The sequence below is a fragment of the Buteo buteo genome, chromosome 21 (genome assembly GCF_964188355.1).
Source record: "Buteo buteo chromosome 21, bButBut1.hap1.1, whole genome shotgun sequence".
Classification (NCBI taxonomy): Eukaryota; Metazoa; Chordata; class Aves; order Accipitriformes; family Accipitridae; genus Buteo; species Buteo buteo.
Window position 1 is genome coordinate 24,787,374 of NC_134191.1, and position 21,594 is coordinate 24,808,967.

At 41.2% G+C, this 21,594-nt stretch overlaps 1 protein-coding gene across 1 annotated transcript in view; it reads right to left on the reverse strand.

The window, feature by feature from the left end:
- Positions 1-227: 227 nt before the first annotated feature.
- WNT7A (Wnt family member 7A) overlaps positions 228-21,594 on the reverse strand; it is a 36,023-nt gene continuing 14,656 nt past the window's right edge. The window contains exon 4 of the mRNA XM_075052571.1: positions 228-1,445. Coding sequence (XP_074908672.1) covers positions 966-1,445 — 480 coding nt within the window. The 3' untranslated portion in view covers positions 228-965. The remainder of the gene's footprint in view (positions 1,446-21,594) is intronic.

Below are 21,594 nucleotides of genomic sequence, written 5' to 3' on the forward strand. Positions count from 1 at the left end.
CCAAAAACAACAGTGTGTGTCTGTGTATGTACATATATATAAAGATGCCAGCTTTTGTACTTAAACATCTAGTATTGTAGAACATATCCTGCAAGTCCAACTAATAGAAATATCCTAGTTAAGAATAATATATACAGCTCCATTTTTCCTTGCTGTTTCTAAAAAATTATTCCACAAGGAAAGCCAGCTATCTACTTTAATTGCAGAATAGTTCCAAAAACGTTGGTAGAGTTCTTTTTAATTAAATAAATTAATATTAGTTTTATCTGAATAAATTGTTAAATATTGCTATTATTATGCCCAAGTGTCCCAAATCCCTGTGCTAAAATCTGCAGCACACACACACGAAAACGGCAGATAAAGCAGTGTCTACAGAAAATGGCAACAGTTCTACTCGCTGTAGCAAATGGTATGAAGTGGAAAGACGGGCAAGACCAGCAGAAGCTTTTCACAAGTGTGGAAGCCTAAATCTGTGTCATCCACACACTCACATGGGCAATTCACGATGGGCACTGTCCATCCCATCCTGTGCAGAGCCCTTTTTTGAGGATTTCTCCCCTACCCCTCCCTGCTCCTTATACACTGAAGTTTTTGACCATCTTTTTTCCAAACCAGAAGTTAGTTGCCACGCTCAGAGATTTTTCTCTGACCAGTGTCTCTTCACAAGGCAGTCAATGCTTCTCGCTTTAGAGGTGCAGATTAACTGAGATGATCTTTTTCTCTCTGTTTTGTGTGTCAGGTGGCTCGGGGTGGGGTTTGTTTGTTTTTGTTTCTTGGCTGACTTTCATAAGAGTCTGAAATGTGTATCCACATAAGCAATGAAACATGAGAAGAAAAGAGAGGGCTCCATTCATCAGCATTTCTTCTGGGAGAGCAGGTCTTTCCTACAGTCTTGTGTAGGTACATTGAGTGCATGTGCAAATGTATTCATGGCCAGGGACATGTCAGCCTGCCTAGCCACGTATTCACTTACAGGTATATACTTCTGTTCTTTCACTGCATGTGTTGCATTTAACATAGCAGCACCAATGAAATTTGCAGTTGCACTGCCACACTCTTGAGTACTGGTGCGTATTGTAACCTCGACCACAGCACATCAGATCGCAGCCGTTAGACTGCTGGGCTGTCTTGTTGCACATCCTTCCCTGCGTTCCCACGCTGCCAGTGACAGGGTCTTCTTCACAATAATTGGGAGATTTTTCTATGTACACTAAATCTGTATCCATGGGCTTGCGATAGGAAAGTGGCTTCTTTATTTTGAGAAAGGTTGGACGCTTGTTACGACTTGCTCTCACTGGTTCGACTTGAACAGCTTCGTTGTATTTGTCCTTAAGGATGTAGCCCAGCTCCCGGAATTTAGGCAGAGTTGTCCAGCACGTTTTAGTGGTACAGGATCCCGACACCCCATGGCACTTGCACTCTAACTTCATGTTTTCTTCCAGAATCTGTATTTGGAAGAACAAAGAATGATGCGTTAATACAATCTAGAATCTCTTCAAAAAAACAGTGTTATTTGATGCATACTGAATGAATCCAGCCTAAGTTGCCACCAGACATAAGCCACGTTCCCACCAAAGCTGTGGGTTTTGCTTGCCTGGTGACACTGTTACCCCAGGTAGCAAGTGCTCACCAGTGTCAAAAGAGTCTTGCCTGCAAAGCTGATTCCCCATTTGCACTTCAAGTTAAGCGGGAAAGATAACTTTGCCTAATTTCATAGCCCACAGACAAAAGGCAAAATGGGACCCCCCTTAGCCACAGCTTTTCTTCACTTTCAGTTGCAATATGATCGTACAGTGCTTCAGATTTGCCTGTTGTTGCAATTTTTGGCATATGGCAGTGAAATTAGGAACTGGCAGAAAATCACACCTTTACATGAAATGCCACATGCAGGATACTTTGAAAGTTCAACAATAGGTACTAGAACTTGATTTCTGTAAACAGAGGTTCAAAAATAAACTGCATTTCAGTTCTTGCACCTGAAGATGACATAAGCTGGTGCAATATGTGATTAAGCTGATAAAGTCTATCAATGCTTATCTTCCTGTTGGTCTCACATTAATCAACAATGTAGAGCAGATGATAATTTATTCATACAGGCAGCATCTGTTCTAAATGTTTCAAGTTAATGCTCCAATTTGGAAAACTTATTATTTTGATACACCATAGTCTTAAGTTCTTTGCACTTTCTGGAGAGTTTGAAGTGTTTGGGCTCCTCTCACGTGGATAATGGAGCATAAAAAACACCCCAGCTACTTTGCAAGAAAACTAGGTCTGTCTTAGAGCATAAAGGGTAAGAGTAAAGATGAGGGATTGGTTTCATGTTTTATCACCAGTTCTTGTTAAAAATTTTCTACCTCCTTAATACTGTAAAAGCATCTCTAAGAGCTAAACATCAAGGCTTGCTCCACCCTGTCTCCTGTTCTCTTCTTTGTAGGGGTCTCTCATGCTTATGCCTGAGTTGTCACTACTTTCCTTTTGAAGGTAACAAGCTTCATCTTCCCTTCAACCTTCACATCCCTTGAAACTTTATCCCTGTATCTTCTCCCTCTTGCTGTTTGTTTACCAACCCAGTCTTTGCCAAATAAAATTGGAGACCAGCTTCGTCCCTGCTGTCTGTCCTGAGCCCTATAACTGACCCCCTTAGTAGCTACATTTGGTTAATGCTAGAAAACATACCTAATTCCAGCAATTAATCTCCCGCTGGTCTTTGCTTGAAAGAGAACATAATAATTTTGATGACTAAATTCTGCCTAACCTGCCAGATACCAGCAGTGGAAAGCCCAGCCAGAGGGATTATTTGGGTTCAGGGAGTGGCCACATAATTTTTCCCCTGAGAAACCCCAGCTGATCTGTGCAGCCCCAAGCCTAGGCAGCTTAGAAGGCTGGAGGGAGGTCAGGGACGTGGAAATTGAACTAAGCCTTTGCTATAACCCCCCACTTCAGTTTTGGACTTTTGGAAAACTTGCCATGCAGACACCATTTGCCTTTCCACCAGCTGCTGCTGAAAATGGCAGCCTGCACTGGAGAAGCCAAGTCCAGCTCAAACGCTAGACACATGTGCTGGGACTTCAAGTCTAAAATCTCAGCATAAACTAGGGGTGGCAAGGAGAAAGAGCACATCTTAAGTTGTGCAGCCAGCAGATCATAAGTCGTGCACTAACACTGGTGAACATAGCTCAGTCCTGTTCTTGGCAGCCTTAAAACAAGTAACCTAAAGACTACACTTAGCAGCTTATTATTCTTGTACCTTTTGGTCTTGAGGCTGTTCCCGTGTCACCTAGGCACAGTAATTGCTATTGCCTAACCTTAGGATAGTTTGTAGCTGCTTCATTACTCATTGTTCTTCCTCTGCTCCTTTTCAATGAAGATTGGGATTTAAATGGCATTAAAGTAGCTTTATTTTTATTTTAGTCTATAAGTGAAGTGTCAGCACTTGTGGTCTGAAGACTGGATTAAAACCCCTAGAAAAAAACGTCCAAGATTTTGACAGGTGAACTTAGCATATATTAGGTCACATTTTGTGCTACTGGTTTTAAATTAGTTTTTCATGCAAACTGTCTAATGACTGCCCTAAAACTCAGATGTGAGAAACTTTTATACTCAGATCTACATCTTAACTTGCACTTCTGCTCAAGCTTTGGCTTACATTTTGCATTATCTTGTTATCTTGAGTTTCTCTCTCAGCCACTGCATACTTCTTTTATTGCTCACTCATTCATAAGGTAGTACACTTAGAAGATAGATGAGGAGATGGAAAAGGAGTTATAGCACAGAAACCGGAAAAATAACATAAATTCTTTTAGCCTCATTTGTACCTTTTTAAGAGCTCACTTTTTTTAATTTGAAACTAGCCAGGGATACATTTCTCAGCCCTAATTCAATCACTGTTCTTGTTCAAGTGGCTGGCCTTATATCCTGGTACGATGTTCAAACTTGCAACAAAATATTTCTAACTCGTCTTCCATCAGGATCTGCCAAACTGACTTGAAACATTAATACAAAATGCATCATGGCTTAGTGTCATCTATCCAGGTAGGTCTTTTTTCCTGAAGTGTAGTTAAATAGCTTAAATTGCCTTTTGGTTTATTTCGTTAACATCCCATCTACAGCCAGCAATCTCTGAGAGAACGAGTAGTTCCACTGGAAAGAGCTGAGCAAGCGGCTGGAGCAGTTCAGCAACCGGGCGGCCTCGTGTCACGTGTTGGTGTCCTGCTCTGGGTGACACGATGCCAACCAGAACGAGCTTCTGCTTTTCTGGTCTCAGCCAAGGCTGGGCACAAGCAGTTAGGCTAAAAAGGTCTGGTTTTGTCTGAACATGAGAAGTTTGGACAATACTAGTTGAGCCCAAGTGCAAGGGGTCCTTCTCAGATGACCAAAAATGCTTGGAGAGGGGTGGGAGGGGGCAGAGGGATGAGAAGGAGTTTTGCCTTTTAATGCTGTGCCACATCTATTGTTCTCTCTCTTTTTTTTCTTTTTTTTTTTTTTTTTGGAGGTAGCACTTCCTAAGTGTTACTGGCTAACCCTCCCTTTTCTCTACGCACTTGTTGGGGGTGCGCTTCCAATACGCTGTGCTGAAATCACTCCAATATATCTGCCTAATCTGGGTCCACTGTAGTCTGCAACTGAACTTCCCCTTCCAGTTCTGCCTTTTCTAACCCAGCCTCTCTACCTTTTGCTCACAAACCCTTTTGTTGGTTCTGTTCTTGTATATATATCCTCCTTGCTGGTGCTGTCTTTCAATGGGGTGTTTTGCAAATTCAGCCAGAGATGAATTGACTCTGTAGCCTTTAGAAAATAGGCTACATGTAACTTGAACCATCCATCCTCAGCAAAAGCAAAAGCCTGCAATGGTGATTTGATAGTTTTATTGTACTGTGATATCAGGTGCTTGGACTATTTGTTTTGCATTAAAATATGTGGATGGTGGTATCTTAATACCGTTAGATTATTCTAGTAGCCTCTGATAAATGGGTGCCTTTATAAATTCAAGATGAGAGTTGAAAAGAGAAGGAAGAAAATAAAATAGGGGATTTTTTTGGGTAGGGACAGGAGGCCTCAGTCTTTCCCTTGGTTTCCGTGAGCCAAAAGAAGTGCTCTACCCCTTAAAAACTTGGTCTGTGTTACAACCAGAAAGCGTTCTTGACCTCTCAAGATCAGGATTTGTTTCTTTGAAGGTATAAGCCAGCAGCTCACACTTTTTGCATTAGATTAAAACTTTACATATGTTATAGACTGACTTTTCCTAAAAAGTAAGAGCCTGAAGGGCACAAAATTTAAATCCTAGCTCCTCTGTTTCTTACCAAATTACCATATCCAGCTCCGTCAGCCATGGAAAGTAAATCTGTATGCACCAGTGAATGCTCTGAACTGGATTAAATGTGAACAAAGAGCTGGAGTTCTTTTAGCTTTGTCCACTTTTTCTTTGAGCTCCTACAGTAAACTGTCAGTACTTGTTTTTCTCTCTCTCTCTCCCTCTTGCCATTAGCCTCTGGGAAATAGTTTGTGTGAAGAGAACTTGCGCTGGCTCTCCCTATTGATGTTATCTTCAGATACAGTACCTTTGGGCACTGCCATTAGGAACTTAACATGTTTTTTCTTCACCTCCAGTTTTGCAGAGAATGCGTAGGGTGGCAAGCCGTAGCTCTGGAGAACCCCGCAGCCCAGGAGCTGCATGGGCTGGTACCAGCACTGTGGTCCTGCAGCGGGCAGGCTGGCTGGTCCTGGCACCCTGGCTGGGAGCTGGCTAAGCCAACAGCCCTGGTTTCCAGTGAAACCAGCAGAAAGTGCTGCCTGGTGCGACTCGGTGTGGGAGTGGCATTTGCTTACGAGTGCTGCCGCCGCTGCCCTGCAGCCATGCGGGAAGTGTGTCCTCAGGGTGCTGGGACAGGCGCTGTGGGTGCTCAGAACCACTGGTGACCCTCGCGCGGTGGGTTTTCTCAGCTCAGCATCTCTGTTACCCGAGTTACTCGGCGGTGTGTACCACCCTGCGTTTCCAGCATCTAAAGTCAGCTGACTTTCCAAATGCATCTGCCGGGGCAGTCTGGGACCCCACACCCCACTCACATGGGGTCCAGGTACTGCACAGCCCTGGGTTCAGTCACCAGAACTCTAAAGCACTCGATGCCAAAGCTGTCCCGAAGGACTTACAGCACGAAATAGTGACCATTGCACCACCAGTGCATTCTCCTTCACCAACAGGATTCCCATGGAAACGAAATCCTGCCTCACAGTCAATACGCTGCCAATAGCACAGTGCCTGAGGCCAGGGACCCTTTACTGCTTCATCAGAAATAACTCGGTCTCCAGACTACATGTGAAGCAGATGTAATTAGTGAGACAACAGACACCAATTCCTATCCCACCGAGGCCATAATCACATCAGATCATCTGGGTCAGGAAATACCTGTCTCCTACAAGTGCCTGCACACATACCTTTACTATAGGTCAAAGAAAACACAACTATTGGCAAAATGAGAGTGAATTTTTCACTCCAGAGAACATGGCAAGGCCCGGAGAGTGGTCACAACATTTCTGTGGGCTGGGGAGGCCAATGGACAGATGCAACCCTGCCCTTCTCAGCTTGTGGCAGATGAGGATTTATGATTTATATTACTTTCAGAGGCAATTGTAGCGATAAGACAAAGCTCCTCAAACTTCAGGAATGATATTAGAGATACGGGTTTTGCTTTTGAAGAAGGATTCATTGAGTAAAGATATTGTTTTAAACTAATACAATAAAGTCATCTCACATTTAGTCTTTCAACAAATGAACTTACTCGAGAACCAAATCATACTAGAGCAACAGGCAGTGAGGTTTAGAGTGAGACTAGGCATTGAAAAGGGCAGTGGATGTATATGTAAGATTGATTTGACAAGCAGTAAAAGGACTATGTCTAATTAAAATGACTAGGAAATTACTCTGCCACTTGTTTTATTCAAGTGTGACAGTAATCTCAAAAGGATGTTACTGTTTAAGTAACTTGTAGGACTGTCTTAACACCAGAGGTCTGAAACTTGAGGAAAGTAGAAGTAATATTTGGTGCTTTTTGATTGGAAAACAAAAATGAGCATGAGAGAGTATAAAAGAAGAAACACTGCTGTTGAAGACAAACCCTGTGAAATCTTTAATATATGAGAGAAACAGCATAATAAAAAAGTACCCAAATGCAAGTTTAAAGTTAGCAAAAGCATATTTAAACAGAAAATATTATTTCCCATCAGTGGATGTTCACTAACTATATTAATATAGCTGTTGTAAAACCTGTTCCATAGAAACATAACATATTTTGCATTGATATCCTATGGCAAACTAACTGTGGATGAGTTTGGAACCGATTGTGTCCCGTATTAACAGTGACTCATTCCAGACAGTCTTTCATATTTCAGTTGAACATATTATGAAGACCTTATTAAGCACAGCCAAAAGATTTTTTTTCTTATGTTTTTGATTAGTAAATCTGTACAAAAGAATAATATCTGATGTCAGTATCAAACAAATTCGATACGCTGAAGACTGTGAGCCATGACTATCTCAGAAATACTATGACCCCTGGCAGGTTGAACCATTTTTCTGATAACAAGAAATTTTTTGTTTCAAATAAAAAAAAGGCTGGGAAATCACCACAGCATGTGACCTACATCAATCAAATCACCATTGCACCTTCCTAGGAATAGGTGTTCTAAAGAAAATCAGGCAACATGCTGGTCTGAGGACTAACTATGAAGACAGCCAAGAGAATGCTGATAAATGACATAAAGCTAGAAACATCACAGATGGGTGGTATTTCCCTATATCACCATCTACCTTCAATAATGGATATCCTATTTTAAAGCGCAGAAACACTTTTTCCAGATTGTAACTCATTATACCCTTAACAATGAAGACTTCAGAAATGTTGCGCGCTCATAAGTTTAACCTTTTGTGTACTGTTTCTGACTTTTTTCTATGCTGCCACAAAGCAGGAAGTTCCTTACATTTCTTATATGCATTTTTTAGAGTTTCATAATTATTTTCATACATTCTGTCCTGGAATATCAGTTGCCCTTTACTTCGGCTTTATAGAAAAGTTGACTATATGCAGATATTATTTTTAAATGCAGCTTCTATTTCCACAATATATCAAACAAGTAAAGAAAAAAATATTAGTTAGTCTTTCTGTATGGTCACAGTACTCATGCACTGTTGTCAGCACACACAAACTGAATGAGATGTTCTTCTCTTTCCCTGGGTAAGTTGTATTCTTTAAATTAGAGGACAGAAGACCTAATACCCCTCATTCAATGACTGGCACTGTGCAGAATAGCAAATGAACACAGAAGTCTGAGAGCAAGGGCAGTAAAAGATGAGAGGAATGCAGAAAAAAATATTTTCTCCTGCATATTTTTCTTATACTTCTGATAACCTTCATGACTTGCCATGTGCTAAATCAATTTATCACTACTTCTGGGACCAAAAAACAAAGAGCAGTAGAAAATAAATGTCACGGGATGCTTTCATAATTGTTATTTTTGAAGAGTAGTTGGACATAGCTGTTTTTAAAAGGAGAGATTTAATGCAACAGATTCTCACACAACCTAATAATGCTCTTAAATTAAACCATAAGGCATGGCCCTTGCCTTTTTTCAAACTGTAGGAACTGCTATGTGAAACAAAACAAGGTGTCATAATACTTTAGCTTTCTGTCAGTGAGTCGTCTTTCTAAGAGAACACCTTATATCCCACCGTAGCTGCTCCTAGGATAAACTTCTGCCAAAACTCCCTGTTTTGCAAAAGTAACTATGAAAGTAGATTTCATGTATGTGGCTTAGAGCCTGTATCTAGCTTGCTCATTCCTCAATATTTTTTCTCTGACAGCTCTGCAAATCTAATCATGGCCTGTGAAAGTCAAATAAGGTTCTTAAGTTTTTATTTATCTTCATCAAGATACTGCTTGCAGAGATAGTGGGCATGATGCGGCAACACCTGATGTTAATAGCTCAGCAAAATCTGATACGGATTTGAGAGGAATGATACATGCAGAAATCCACACTGCCACATCAGACGGTCCCTCCTCAGAGCAGGTCTCATGCCAGGTATTCTCTTCTCCCTCACCCCCTCCCTTTTCCATCATATCTGATAACAGCTGCGAGCTAGTCTGTGGGATTCCTTGCCTTTTTACATCTCTCATGAACACATTCCAGTTTTCCCCAGAGAGAAAGTACCTGCACCCTCGTCTCTCTCTCTCTGGTCATCAAAATGTAAATCGAAACCATTAATTCACAAGCTGGAACTGCGAGCTTCAGGTTGAGTTTCGCATACTCTCAAGGGACGTGGTGGGTGACAAAGTTTTCTGTGTAATATCAAATACAAAACCTTCTTACCCACTCTTGCTCCTGTTAGCAGGAAGTCCTCTTATAAAAGTTTTTCTCAACTACAAATTACTAAACTATTGCTTAGGCAAGTTTTATATCAGGAAATAGGTTGAAAGTAGCATGTTCCTCCTGTCTATTGGCAAATAGGCTGTGAGATGGGGGCTTCCTGGTGTGGGACCTTCTGAGTTGCTAATGACAAAAGCTCAGTACTTGAAAGCTGGCTTGACAGTTTATTGAGGTGTTACTGCTGTGATGGCTTCTTGGTGCATCTGTCTGCAAGACCGGTCTGACTTGCATTTTGGTTTTGTGGATTTTTCTATTTAAAAGCAAGGCAAATATTTTAACCGAAAAAATGGAAATAATTTGAAAACATAACTGTCAATGTGTTTGATAAACTACTTGTTTTTAGAAAATAACTCTTGGGAGACCCATTATCACCTAGATTAGACTGGATCAATGCAGCGCCAAGTAAGTGTCATCATGTAGGAAGTTTAAAGATCAGTCATAAATAGGAACTTGGAAAAAATAGTTCTGAAAAATATCTGGTTTCTTTTAATGTGCTTTCACCCACTATTATCGGAATATAGCTGAATTGTCTTAAAGACATTCAACATGTTATTTTATATTCTATATTTGTTTAAGTGAAAGTGTGATTTCCTTGCCCCTTACTGAAAAGGGATTGTAAGGTTAAGGGAAAATTTATCTAGAATCGTTATTTGCTGCTGTCCAAGCAAAACTGATACTGTGGATATGATGGATTTTAGCTTGTGAAATACTGAATAGTCTGGTTGTCTGGCCTACCTGGGCACTTTGTACAATGAAGCTAAAATAGACTGGAAAGGGGTGGGGGGGCTACAGAGTTATGGACAGAGTATCTAGTTCACCTTCCTATCACTATGTAAGTTTTCTACAGTACATATCTTCCTCTCCAAAAAGATACTGGATAGCATGTTCATGCCAGAAGTGAATGAAAGATGATGATCAAGGAGTTTTGAAAATAAAGAAACAACATGGTGTTCACTGACACTAAGAGAGTTTACAAAGAAAATGAGACAGCAATTTTTCTGGATTTGGACGTGTTACCAACATAACATTTCTTCTTAGATCATATCTACCTTCCTTACATTCTGGTCACAAACTAAAAATCCCTCCAAAATTCTGATTCTCCTAAAACAGGCCTCTGTGCTGTATTTCGCCATGTATTAAAAAGATGATGAATGTCCATTGCTTAAAACGCCATTTTCCCTAATCCCTACTTCAGTCTAGGAGCCCAATGCTGCAGTCAATGTATGGATCAGAGTAATAAAGTCAATGAAATCTTAACTGAGTGATGTCTGCCGACCTCGACCTCTTCAAAGTCAATATAATTCTTCCAGCATCCTATGTCCAGTGTGTCTGGTTTTAGTTTTGACCTTGGGACAGTGATCTTCATCCATACTCGGGGCTTCTAAATGTCAATGCATCAAGCTGTCATTAAAATATAGGATGGAGTGTTTGGGGTTTTGTAAAAAGAAAGAAAGTAATTGTGCTTATAGTTTATATTTTAGCATGCTGAATTTCTGAAGAAATTGGAAGTGCTGCCAGATAAGATGAACTAAACTTATTTATGCTCCTCAGTTTGGGAGCACAGTGAGTTAAAGGCTTGGGGGTTATTCAGGCAGGGATGTCATTGCTGCCTATCACTTTGGGCTATGTCATGGAGCCTGAGTCATTCTTCATGTAAAAACTGTAAGGAAAACAGGAAATGACACAACTGGAATTCACCCTTGTCGCAGCTAATGTACACAGAGAGGAATGGTACAGGGTTGACTCATTCTCACTAAACTTCATCTTCCGTGTAACTCTCCCCACTGGTAGTGAAGCACTCAAATGAAGTGGTGCTGGCATTGTATAGTAAAGAATTGGGAGCAACCAGGTAGAGAATTTTGACAAATGCTTAAGCTGTCAGGAGAAAAGTTTCCAAAGAGTGATAGAAACCAAAAGAACCGTCTTACTTGTTCCAGACAACTAATCAGAAAACACCTCTTGTGCTAAACTAATAAAGCCAGGTACTGGCAGGAGTACTAGTTGCAAAATAATATCACTTCATATTGCTTCCAAACATTTTTAACCAATAGCCACACACAGTTAATTATAGGTTCATTTAGTTGCATACCAAACTATGAGAGTTAACCCTTAGGTACTCAGCAGATAATACGATGCAAGGCATATTTCTCATGCTGAAAAACTTATATAAATTTTGGTTCTCCAAGCCAGTAGTTTAGTAAACAAGGGATGTTTTTCCTTTCTATCAAGCTTTTCAGGTGATTTTAAAGTACTTCTACTTTCATTTTTCAGTACTGCCTTTATAAAAACGCAGTATTTCTTAGCTTAACTTCTTATTAACTCCTTTGGTCTAGAAAGAAGCACAAGGTATCTTCATGTTTGATTCACAGAGAGACATCTTTAAGATTCAATCCTAATACTTAACATACTGTTCACAACTTGGTAAATGACCCCGAAGGTGTACCCATTGCCCGCTCTGCCTACATACCCTTTATTCAGCAGGAAAGAGCACCTGAGCTCTCTCAAACTCACTTCCATTCCCTTCAGTCGTGCTGTTTTGCAGAGATAACATTGACCTAGACCGTGGCAGAGACTACAAGCCCATTGCCAAGGATGGTTGTACCCTGGGTGGGATATCACCATGCTGGCACATCAAGCAAGAGCTGCTCAGGAAAGTGATAGCTATTCTTGTCATTTTAAGAGAAATTTCCCATTACTCCTCCAGCTAATCAGCAGGCAATTATTTTAGTTTTCATAAGGCAGAAACTTGATCACAATAACACATTGTGTTTTGTGAACATATTTCCACACACTTTGTGTTTACTATTCAAAATATTCACATTATCATAAAGTAACATGATTTTGGTGTTAATTGTAATATGCTTGTGAGAATAATTGTTCCACAAAGATGATTTTCAAATTAAATTTTATACATTAGAGTTTTCCCCCTCCAGTTGCAGTTGGGACAATAGATCCACACTTCCATGTTTTCAAATAGCTTCCACTTATCAGAGATAAGATCCTACCAGCAGAGCCTATCTCTGTAGCCTAGCAGCTGCCAAGATCAGCATGCCCGTATTCAGGCCAAGAATTTTAACAAGGATCTTCTGGCCTGTTGTCAATGAAAATTTCCTCCTATACAGAAGAAAGTGGAATTTCCTAATTTTATGCATAATGCCTAGTGCAGTCTAAGCAAACCTCTTTGGCTTTCTGTCTTGCTTACCCGGCTTATTAGATTTTCTCCTTTTCATTCTAACAGGTATTTTAAGCAACAGTTGAAGCTTTTGTCTTACAGGCGAGCAATCACGTATTAACAGGAATCTGCTTTTGAGGTTTACTGTATTGATGCATGTAATTCCCCTCAGTCAGCTCACCCTCCAGACCAGACATAGCTGTTGCTTTTTGTTAATCGATCTACCTGTTTACTACTTATAGGTGAGTTAAGTAGCAATATCCAACAATACCATTAATAGTTCCTCTTTATAAGCCGTGTATAAGTGAGTCTTGATATCAAGATTGATGTTTTTAACAGAGGGCTACCCAACTGCTCTAGGTCTTTAGTTCAGAAGGTCATAGGATGCCTGTAACAATAGCTTCTAACCACCAGTTTCACCAGTACATAAACCCATCAATAAAAGAAACCACGCATGTCTGCAGCACACATTTAATGTATTAATCAGATATTAATTTTATAAATCTCTCTTTAAGAGGAACCTTAATATAAAGTATAATTCTGTTAAATAGAATTACAAAAAAATCTTAATGCAAAGGTATTCCTTAGCATAGTTATTTAAATTTATAATGTCCTGGAAAATATTTTAAGACTTTGATTGCACCTTTTAGCCTAAATTTGCTCCAACTATAGCAAGGCAGACTTCTCAGGTTGATTTCCTGAGAAAAGAAAGTCTAAGTGCATGCTCACTTGGTCTCTGGCTCCCTTCTGCCTTCCTATCTTCTCATGTCCCATTGGTAACGGCTGCACCTTTTTAGTAATTTCAACCAAAGATGACAAAGGGTAGACATCTTGAAGCAACTTCTGTGAAATAAAAGACCATAGGGAGGATACAGATCCTCTAAATACTCCAGGTGGCAGTGTGAAGGCTAGTGTTGTTAGATCCCGGGCAATTCACAAACAAAGAGTTTGTCATTGCCTGTAAGACGTGCTTTTGCAGGAGAGCATCTCCACTGTTTCATTGTTTACGTTTCCTGGAGCTTTTCTTTTTTAGCCAAGGTCTTAATCCAAGCCTTTTGGACACATATTCTTGACTCCTTATTGAACTTCTTTATTTACATGCTAACTATTGTACCATCTCAATAGTTAATTGTTTCATGACTGCAAGATTTGTACCCAAAGATAACAGTATGTGCTATGACTCAATCAAAATCTCATGTGGGAATAGCCCTGTAAGGGAATACATGGTTGTACTCATAATAGTGTGTGGTCTTACATTTAGTTTAAGATCTAGTATGCTTAAGGCACGGCTAGTTTCCTTAGTCTAGGCCACCAGCTGATACTACCAAGAGAACCCATTGCCAGAGCACTAGCAATACATGTTGGCTTAGATCTGATTTAGAGTCTGTGAATACTGACACTTTCCTTCTGTTTGTCCCAGAGGACCAAATGTAGTCCATTAGGTACATCTCACTTTTACATACCAGAAGGCTCAGGGTCATTTCAATAACCAGTTGTAATGCAAATTAATACTAGTGCCTTTTGGCCCTAATTGGCCACGCAGGGCCAAACATTCTCTCGGCAATTACCTGAAACCCTTATCCTTTAATAGATCCATTCTACATTCTTCCAGTACCAAAACATGCCTTGTTTGTGTCCTTGGACTAAAAGGTTGTTCTCCATTTAATTGATTTTTTAATTGTTTACTTCAAAAATACCTGGAAATTCTTTCCATTAAAGCAAGAGTCTGTTCCATTTGTACAGCAAATGCTAGCAATTATTGCTTTTGGTAAGTGTTCAGGGCTTCATGACTTCAGAGTTTTCTGCCACCAAGTGTCTAATAAAGCATTTGAACCAAACCTTGGTTTAACTTTCATCTTTACCAAAACCTCTGCTATGTATTGTTCCAAATGTCTCTGCTTAGCCCAGGCAACTCAGTTCATGTTACTGACTCATCATTGCAAGGCTCTTCAAATGTTCCTGGAGATACTTTCAGCTCAGACTCTAGCGGTTTATGTTGTAACTGTAGAAGATTCCACTTTCTGTCCCTGTTGACACAGCACGGTAGAGGAGATTCAACCACGCAAACCTCGAGTTACGTGATGAAGGGGTATACTTTGTCAGAGATGCAATGAATGAGACTGCACAGTGCAAGATCTCCAGCATAATTCAGTGTAAACTTTATGTGTGGTATAAACACTGCCTGTTTGTGTATTAAAAATGTTCTCAGTGAGTAGCCTGGCCTAACCGTTAGTTTCCTGCTAATTTGGCTAATACCTACCTGTATTCTGTTGGGTTTTGCTAAAATTGCTGAAATATGGAGACGGAAGTGTCTAGTTTTATGCAAGGAAATCAGTCTTAAGTTTGGAAAACTACATTTGAAGTGTGATAAATGTCATCTGGGGAATACAGGAGAAGCAGAACTGTGCTCATCAGCTATTTCTGAAAATTTTGCAACAACTTAGGCCTAAATTTAGGTATGAAGCTCAAAAATTTTGGATTCTGATTGAATTTCTCAATAAAACATCAAAAAGCACAGGTTAATAGAAATAATACAAGGCAAACCAGCCATGCTCATAGGTCAGAGTTAAGGCTAATAGGCACTATGTTTTCTCTTTCTTACAACTTTTATTACATGATCAGCATAAGATGTACAATACCCACACATAGCACGTATTTGCTTTGAAGGGATTATGCTTTGTGACAGCTGCATTTGTTTCAAGTCAGTAATGTTTGTTTAGAAATGAGGGCTTTTTTTCTGCAACATGAGACGCTGAAGACTCTACCAAGGGTCCCATGCAAATGTGATGAAAACACTAGGAGAACCAAATAATCTATACAGCAACTATTTTCATCTAGATGATGTTCCCCTCTGAGTACTGACTGACAAGTGTATGCCCTGTGGGAAATGTTGCTAACTGTCCAAAGAGAAAGACCGAATTAAATTAGAAAATGTCCATAAATGTGTAACCCAGCCAGTAGCTTTGCTGAGCAAATTAATCATTATAGCAAGCATCTGATTATTTCAGTTATAAAAGGTGCATGATATTAAATATGGAATTTGAGATCTTTGTTATTTATTAACAGACCCTGGCCCTCAGTCTCAGCTATCTTTGTCAGCAATATGACAGACTGTCAGCTCTAGTTATCCTATACATGAAATGCATGTTTTGCTCATAATGCCAGAATCCTCTAAAATTGCAACTGCAGGTAAGTGATAGCATTTATCATTCCCTAATCTTCAGTGTAAATCAGGAATTCAGTTTTCAACCACATAAGATATAGGAGGGAGTTGAAAGCCAAAATACAAGTAGGACCATGTATCACAATTTCTGATTAGCTGAAAGTGGAGGACAAGTGGAATGAAAATTCATTCTTGTGGATTACAGTTACTTGTGCAGTCCCATTCCCTCTCATAATTTAGACTAACATTAATGTTCCCTTTATCTTTACCCTGGGCTGTTGAGAAGATGCAGAGCTTGTCTGTCAAGTTTGGACTTGTTTTAAGACTATTATCTTAAAAAAGTAGGAAAGCCATAAAATAGAACTTTGATCCTTTCAAATACAAACAAAATACTGTAAGAGTGCACAGAATGTATATTTTTTTTCACACCTAGGAAATTGCCCAGCAGAGTCTTGTTGTGCACTGCAAACACTCAGTAGGGATGGGGTTTTTGGGAGCACTCAGCTGTGTTCTGTGGTCCCACCAACTTCAGTGGGAGTTTTCCTATTCAGTGACTTGGACTTCCTCCAACTTCAGTGCTTGGCCTTTCTGGAAATCCTGCTGCCCCCCAGCAAACATGTGGTGATGAAGTTGCCAGGAAAGACTTTGTTGCACCTAATACTCCTTTTCTAATTGCACTGAACTACAGCTGTGGTGCCAGGCCTTCAGGCTGGAGCGCTGGGAGACAAGGGAGGTTCTCTGAGCAGGGGGGCGTGAAGCGCAGGAACTGTAGGGTGGGACGGGACTGGGTTTACCTTGGATAACGTGCTATTACTGGATGGACCCAGGTCTGTGGGTGGACACTCCTCTTTGCCTGTACCTTACAGCCATGTCAGGGAGATTTGTCAGAAGTGTTTTTTACGTATTCCATCTCGTCACAGCGAGGCACAAGTCACATGTATAAACCTTCTCCTAAACCTTCTTCATCTGCCCAGTTTAATCTAGGCAAAATATTGTACAGCTTAATTAAGCAAGCCAGCTACCAGAACATTCTACATCGGCATACTTGGTGCACCTAACATCAGATTTTCTAGATGTTACGTGACATTTTAGCAGTGGAGACACATTTTTCATTTGTTAAGACTACCATTGCTTTGTGAGTGGAAGTGCTGTGTGTTGCTCTGGCTGAAGATTGTTTGTGTGGTGTTTTAGGCATGGTTATCTCCATTACAGTTGTGCCACTGCTCTGCCCCGTTCGCCACTGCCAGGCTCCGTGTTAACATGTCTGCCAACCTCATCTGTCAGGGATCTAAACAGCTACAGTTGAAGTCTCTCAGAATTGCTACGGCCACTATCAACAAGGGGCACCTCCCTGCCAACAGACCAAGCTCCCCATCTTCCTGTGGGAATGGACACATAGGAGGCCTTTTTCTGGTCTCTTATCAGCCAGGCAAGAAACCTCGGAAAGGGCTCAGTGAGTTGTGTGTTGCAGGTGCAGCACAGGGCTAAGCATTGTGCTCATTGCTCTTAGGTGCTCAACACATCTGTTGACGATGGAGGGCCAAGTGCAGGATTAGTAAGGGGAACTGGATGTAAATGAACAAGCTCTTGAGCAAGTGGGCATCACAGCTAGTCCTGGGTATGCTTCTCTCTTCAGGATCCCTCACAGGAACTTGTAATTAGAAGTAGAAAGTTACTCCTGAAAAATGTTTTCCAACTTCAAGCCACTCTAAATCAGGAATGTACCACAGCTTTGATTGCTTCACAAGTAGTTAGTATCTACCAGTAAAGAGGAAAATAATTCATCAGCTTTGTATTTAAGGACCATCCCTAACATTAAGAACTAGAAGCTTCTGAATACAAAAATCAGGAACATTTCTGTGCCTGTGCCAAAAAAAAGAAGGGGAAAAAACATTGGAAAATGTTAAGTGCAATTGCAAAGGCACTGTTAAGTTCTGAACTCCGAGAAACATGTGGCTGTGCTGATGATACTATAAAATCACTTGATGGCTGGTGCCAGGAGTATCAGGGCAGCCTCACCCAGTTCTGCTCTGCTCGAAGCTGGTCTCCTAGACTCTCTGGAGTCTATGGTAATTTTCAGCAGCTCCAGACACAGGCAAACTTCATTCTGGTGCACGTGTGCCATTAGAGACGTTCCTTCCGATGGAGCTGAGAGACAGCTGAATACAGAAGTGCATGTCTTTGGTTACTATTAGCCAATTGCGCTGTGTGCTGAGATTGCTTAGGGCCAGATTACAGCTGGTACATCTATGTGGGAAGGAATCTATGGGCCCTGTGTCCTTCTGGCACACCGACTGTACCCTGCTAGCACTGCACTTGCCAGGCAGTATGCATCTCTGACCATCTTCTGGAAATGGAGCTCCTGCTGGGGTCCCCCTGGAGGGCTGTGGTCTGCCTTGGGCAGGGCCACCCCAGTGGGGCTGCAAGCCCACAAGCTGCACTCCCTCTCCACTGCAGGCAGCCAAACTGAGACATGGGTGCAAGCAGGGATAATGCCACGTTTTCCCATGCTTTAAGACTTAGTTCAGACAGAACTAGTAAATCTCCAGAATTTCATGCCTATTCAGAAAAATTATAAATATTAAATTGTTTGGGAGCCTCTTTTATTAGTCTTGTGTCTTTTCTAACAAAGCACTAGATGCTTACAACCTTTCAAGTGGTTCATCTGCAAGAGCTTGTGTTCTGTGCTGCTGCTTGTAGTCAGGCTAATAGGCTAGTTAAAGTAAAAGGTATCTTGAATGAAGTAGAAAGAGCTTTCTCCTCTAGAGGGTAGTTAAATTCTTGCAGTGGTGTGGTGATTGCACACTATACTAGAACTGGAAGAACTGAGGTCAGAGATGCTAACAAGTAAAGGGGGTGAGTGTCGTAAGTGTAGGCTTTACAGAATAGCTCGGGAGAACTCCTGAACTCCATGCTTTCCAAATGCTGGTGTTTCATGTCAACATTATTACAGTTTTCCCTAAAGGATAAACACTAAGCACTTCAGTCTATTATGATCATTGCATGATCCACTTCAGAAACACCTTCTGGTTTCTCATAGCTTTGTCTGATATTTGCAGCAACTGTTAGGCACGTACTGCACTTCTATGAGCCTTAGAGCTGAAAGGGAAAACTGAAACCCTACTGATTCAGAGGATGAAGATACATTGCAAAGTTAGTGCACCTAGGTATGCCTCCAAAGAGAAACGCTGAATAAAAATCCACCTTGGTGTGCTCTTGAATTACAAAAGCCTTCTAATGCAGCCTGTGCCCATGATTTATAACAATGACTCATAATATTGCATTATACTTAACATGATGTAACGCTGATGCAAGATGCCATTCGTGGAATTTCAATGTCACAGAAAAAAAGAGAGGGGAGAGCAATCTGGTCATGTACCTTGCCATGCTGTCAAAATGAAAAGTTTACAGCCAAAATATGTAGAGCCTTTCAGTACCTACTTTGCTATTTTTTAGCAGGATAACTTGAAAAATAACATTTTTATTTCCTGGAGCATAAATATCTCTCAGACATACGTTATTGTGTTACTTACAGTAATTTAATTAACTTTGTACTTGAGAAGACAAATTTGCTAAACAGATAATTCAGTCTTGCAATTATAACCCCTCACACAGAAGTTTGCAGGGCAAATCAGGATTATGCCTTTAAATTAATTCAAGCTTTATCTCTCTTTTCTGACCCAGCTGTTATGAATTCTCCTCCTGTTCTCCCTGTACTGCTTGCTTCTTCCTGCAGTGAATCAGCATTTCAGGAAATACTAATTCAAAGAGGAAAGACACCCTAAACTCTGTTTCTGGAGGTCAGACATAGCTGCTCTCCCATAGGTTCAACAAATGATGTGAGGCTTCTCAGGCTGCTTGGGGCCAGTTTTGTAGGGTGTATGCAACCCCTGGTTTGAACTCTGCCCCTTCCCTTCCAAGTAGCCTGGGAACTTTGAAGCTGTGCCTATGTGCTACGAAACTGAGTCCTGGTGGTTTGTCGCCAAGACAAAGAGAGAAACGGGGTTAGAGCCCTGTCCTTTAACAGTAAGGAAAACTGTTGCTCACTCCGCCCCAGCAGCGGAGGCATCATGGGTGCTCATTCTGCAGGAACCATTGGCATCACTGGCGCTGGTCTGCAGTGGGGGAGCCGCTGGAAATGGAGACGTTTCACAGAGGCTGATCTCAGGTGGGAGTGCTTCTCGCTGCATCCTGGGTGTGCACACGAGTATTTTTCAAGCATTGCACTACCAAGGCTGTTGAGGAAAAGGAACATGGGTGTTCTTCGCCTATGCCCTCCACATTTGACACAGTCAATTTTCGGTTATTTCTAGAAAGAGCCGACAGGTAATCGTACTATTGCTCTGACAGAGTCATGTATTCAGTAGGTTCAGAAAGATCGTTGTTGGCACCGCAGGAAGCAGAGAGACAGCTGCCTAGGTAAAACAAGACTATGAGAAGGTGGAAAGTCTTGAACTGAGATCTCCGAAAAGTCTGGATCAGGCCTTTCCTGGTGGTTCTCTGTTGGTTTATACCATGCAGTCCTACCTATTCTCAGTTTCCCTGGTCAGCCGAGCAGGCCTGCCTACTGCAGTGCAGTCTGTCATCTCCTGCTCACCAAGATGGAAGAGATGAATTTACCAGTGATTCTTAAGAAGACAACTAGATAATAAGATATGTATGATTTACTAGAGTGCACCTTGAATCACCTGCAGCTGGTGTCATCCTAAAGAAGGACCTTCTCACAGGTCATTCATGAGCGCCCAGGCAAGTGGGCACAGCACACAGTGCAGTTTCACATTGCAAGACCAGAGAAGTAGAGGGGACTGACTTTTGAACAGCATAGCAGTGCCTACAGGTGAAGATAACAAATCAATAAGAATTGAACATCTTCTTTATTTTTGGAAGCCCAGTAGGTGCCAGTCTGTCTCCTAGGTGCATAAGTATCATCAAAAACCTAGCCACAGGCAAGTAAAACTAGACAAGAATTTGTAGCCCAGAGGAAAGCCACCAAGAATAGATTGTGTGGAGGCTGATAAGATCCATATTGCTCCAAAAGGGAGAGTACCACCTCAAAACAAGACAGTCTTTGTTGTGAAAGGGTTAGGTTGTGAGAGACCTAGCTTGCCAAATACCCGTAATGGCCTCCCTCTGCCAATTGTCTTTAAATACTGTGATCTTTCACATAAGAGCAAAGCCTGAAAGGAATCTCTCTAGCAAAAACATCATTTATTCATTCTCTACAGGATGGTGGAGTAACATGCCTCTTCTCAGTAATGTTACTCTTTCTCTCCCCTGAAGATTTCAAACAGAGATTTGTTCGAACAAAGATCAGTAATTTTGCTCTGTAAGAGATGCAGGAAGAAGCGTAGAAATATCTCTAGATCAGAACAGTTCCTGAGCCTGCTGGAGGAATGGCAGATCGCCAGAGATAGCACACACCACTGTTCTCCCAGATAACAATGCGTAGAGCTGAATCTTCCGGGCATAATCTTTTAGGACAGCAAATTGTGCACATACAGGTGAGACGCACAAAGACCTCATGTCCTCAAGGGGAGGCTGCTCCCACAGGCCAGCTCCAGGACCAACGGCCCTCCTCCTCCTCTACCCTAGGTCCATACCTGGGTGATAACGGAGACAAAAAATGCAACTTCTTTTTTTGTCTATGTCTTTGAGCTTTGCCTTGGAAAAAAATTCCTAGGCAGTAGCCAGTTCCATCTATGTTTGCAGTCCTCTGTAGGCTGGTATGTCATTTCCTGGGACTCTTTTACTGCCAGCACCTATCAAATAAAAGCAGACCTTTCAAGGAAGTAGCTTTCCCACAAAGGTGAAACTCCTCTGCTACTTTTTATTTCAGTGGATT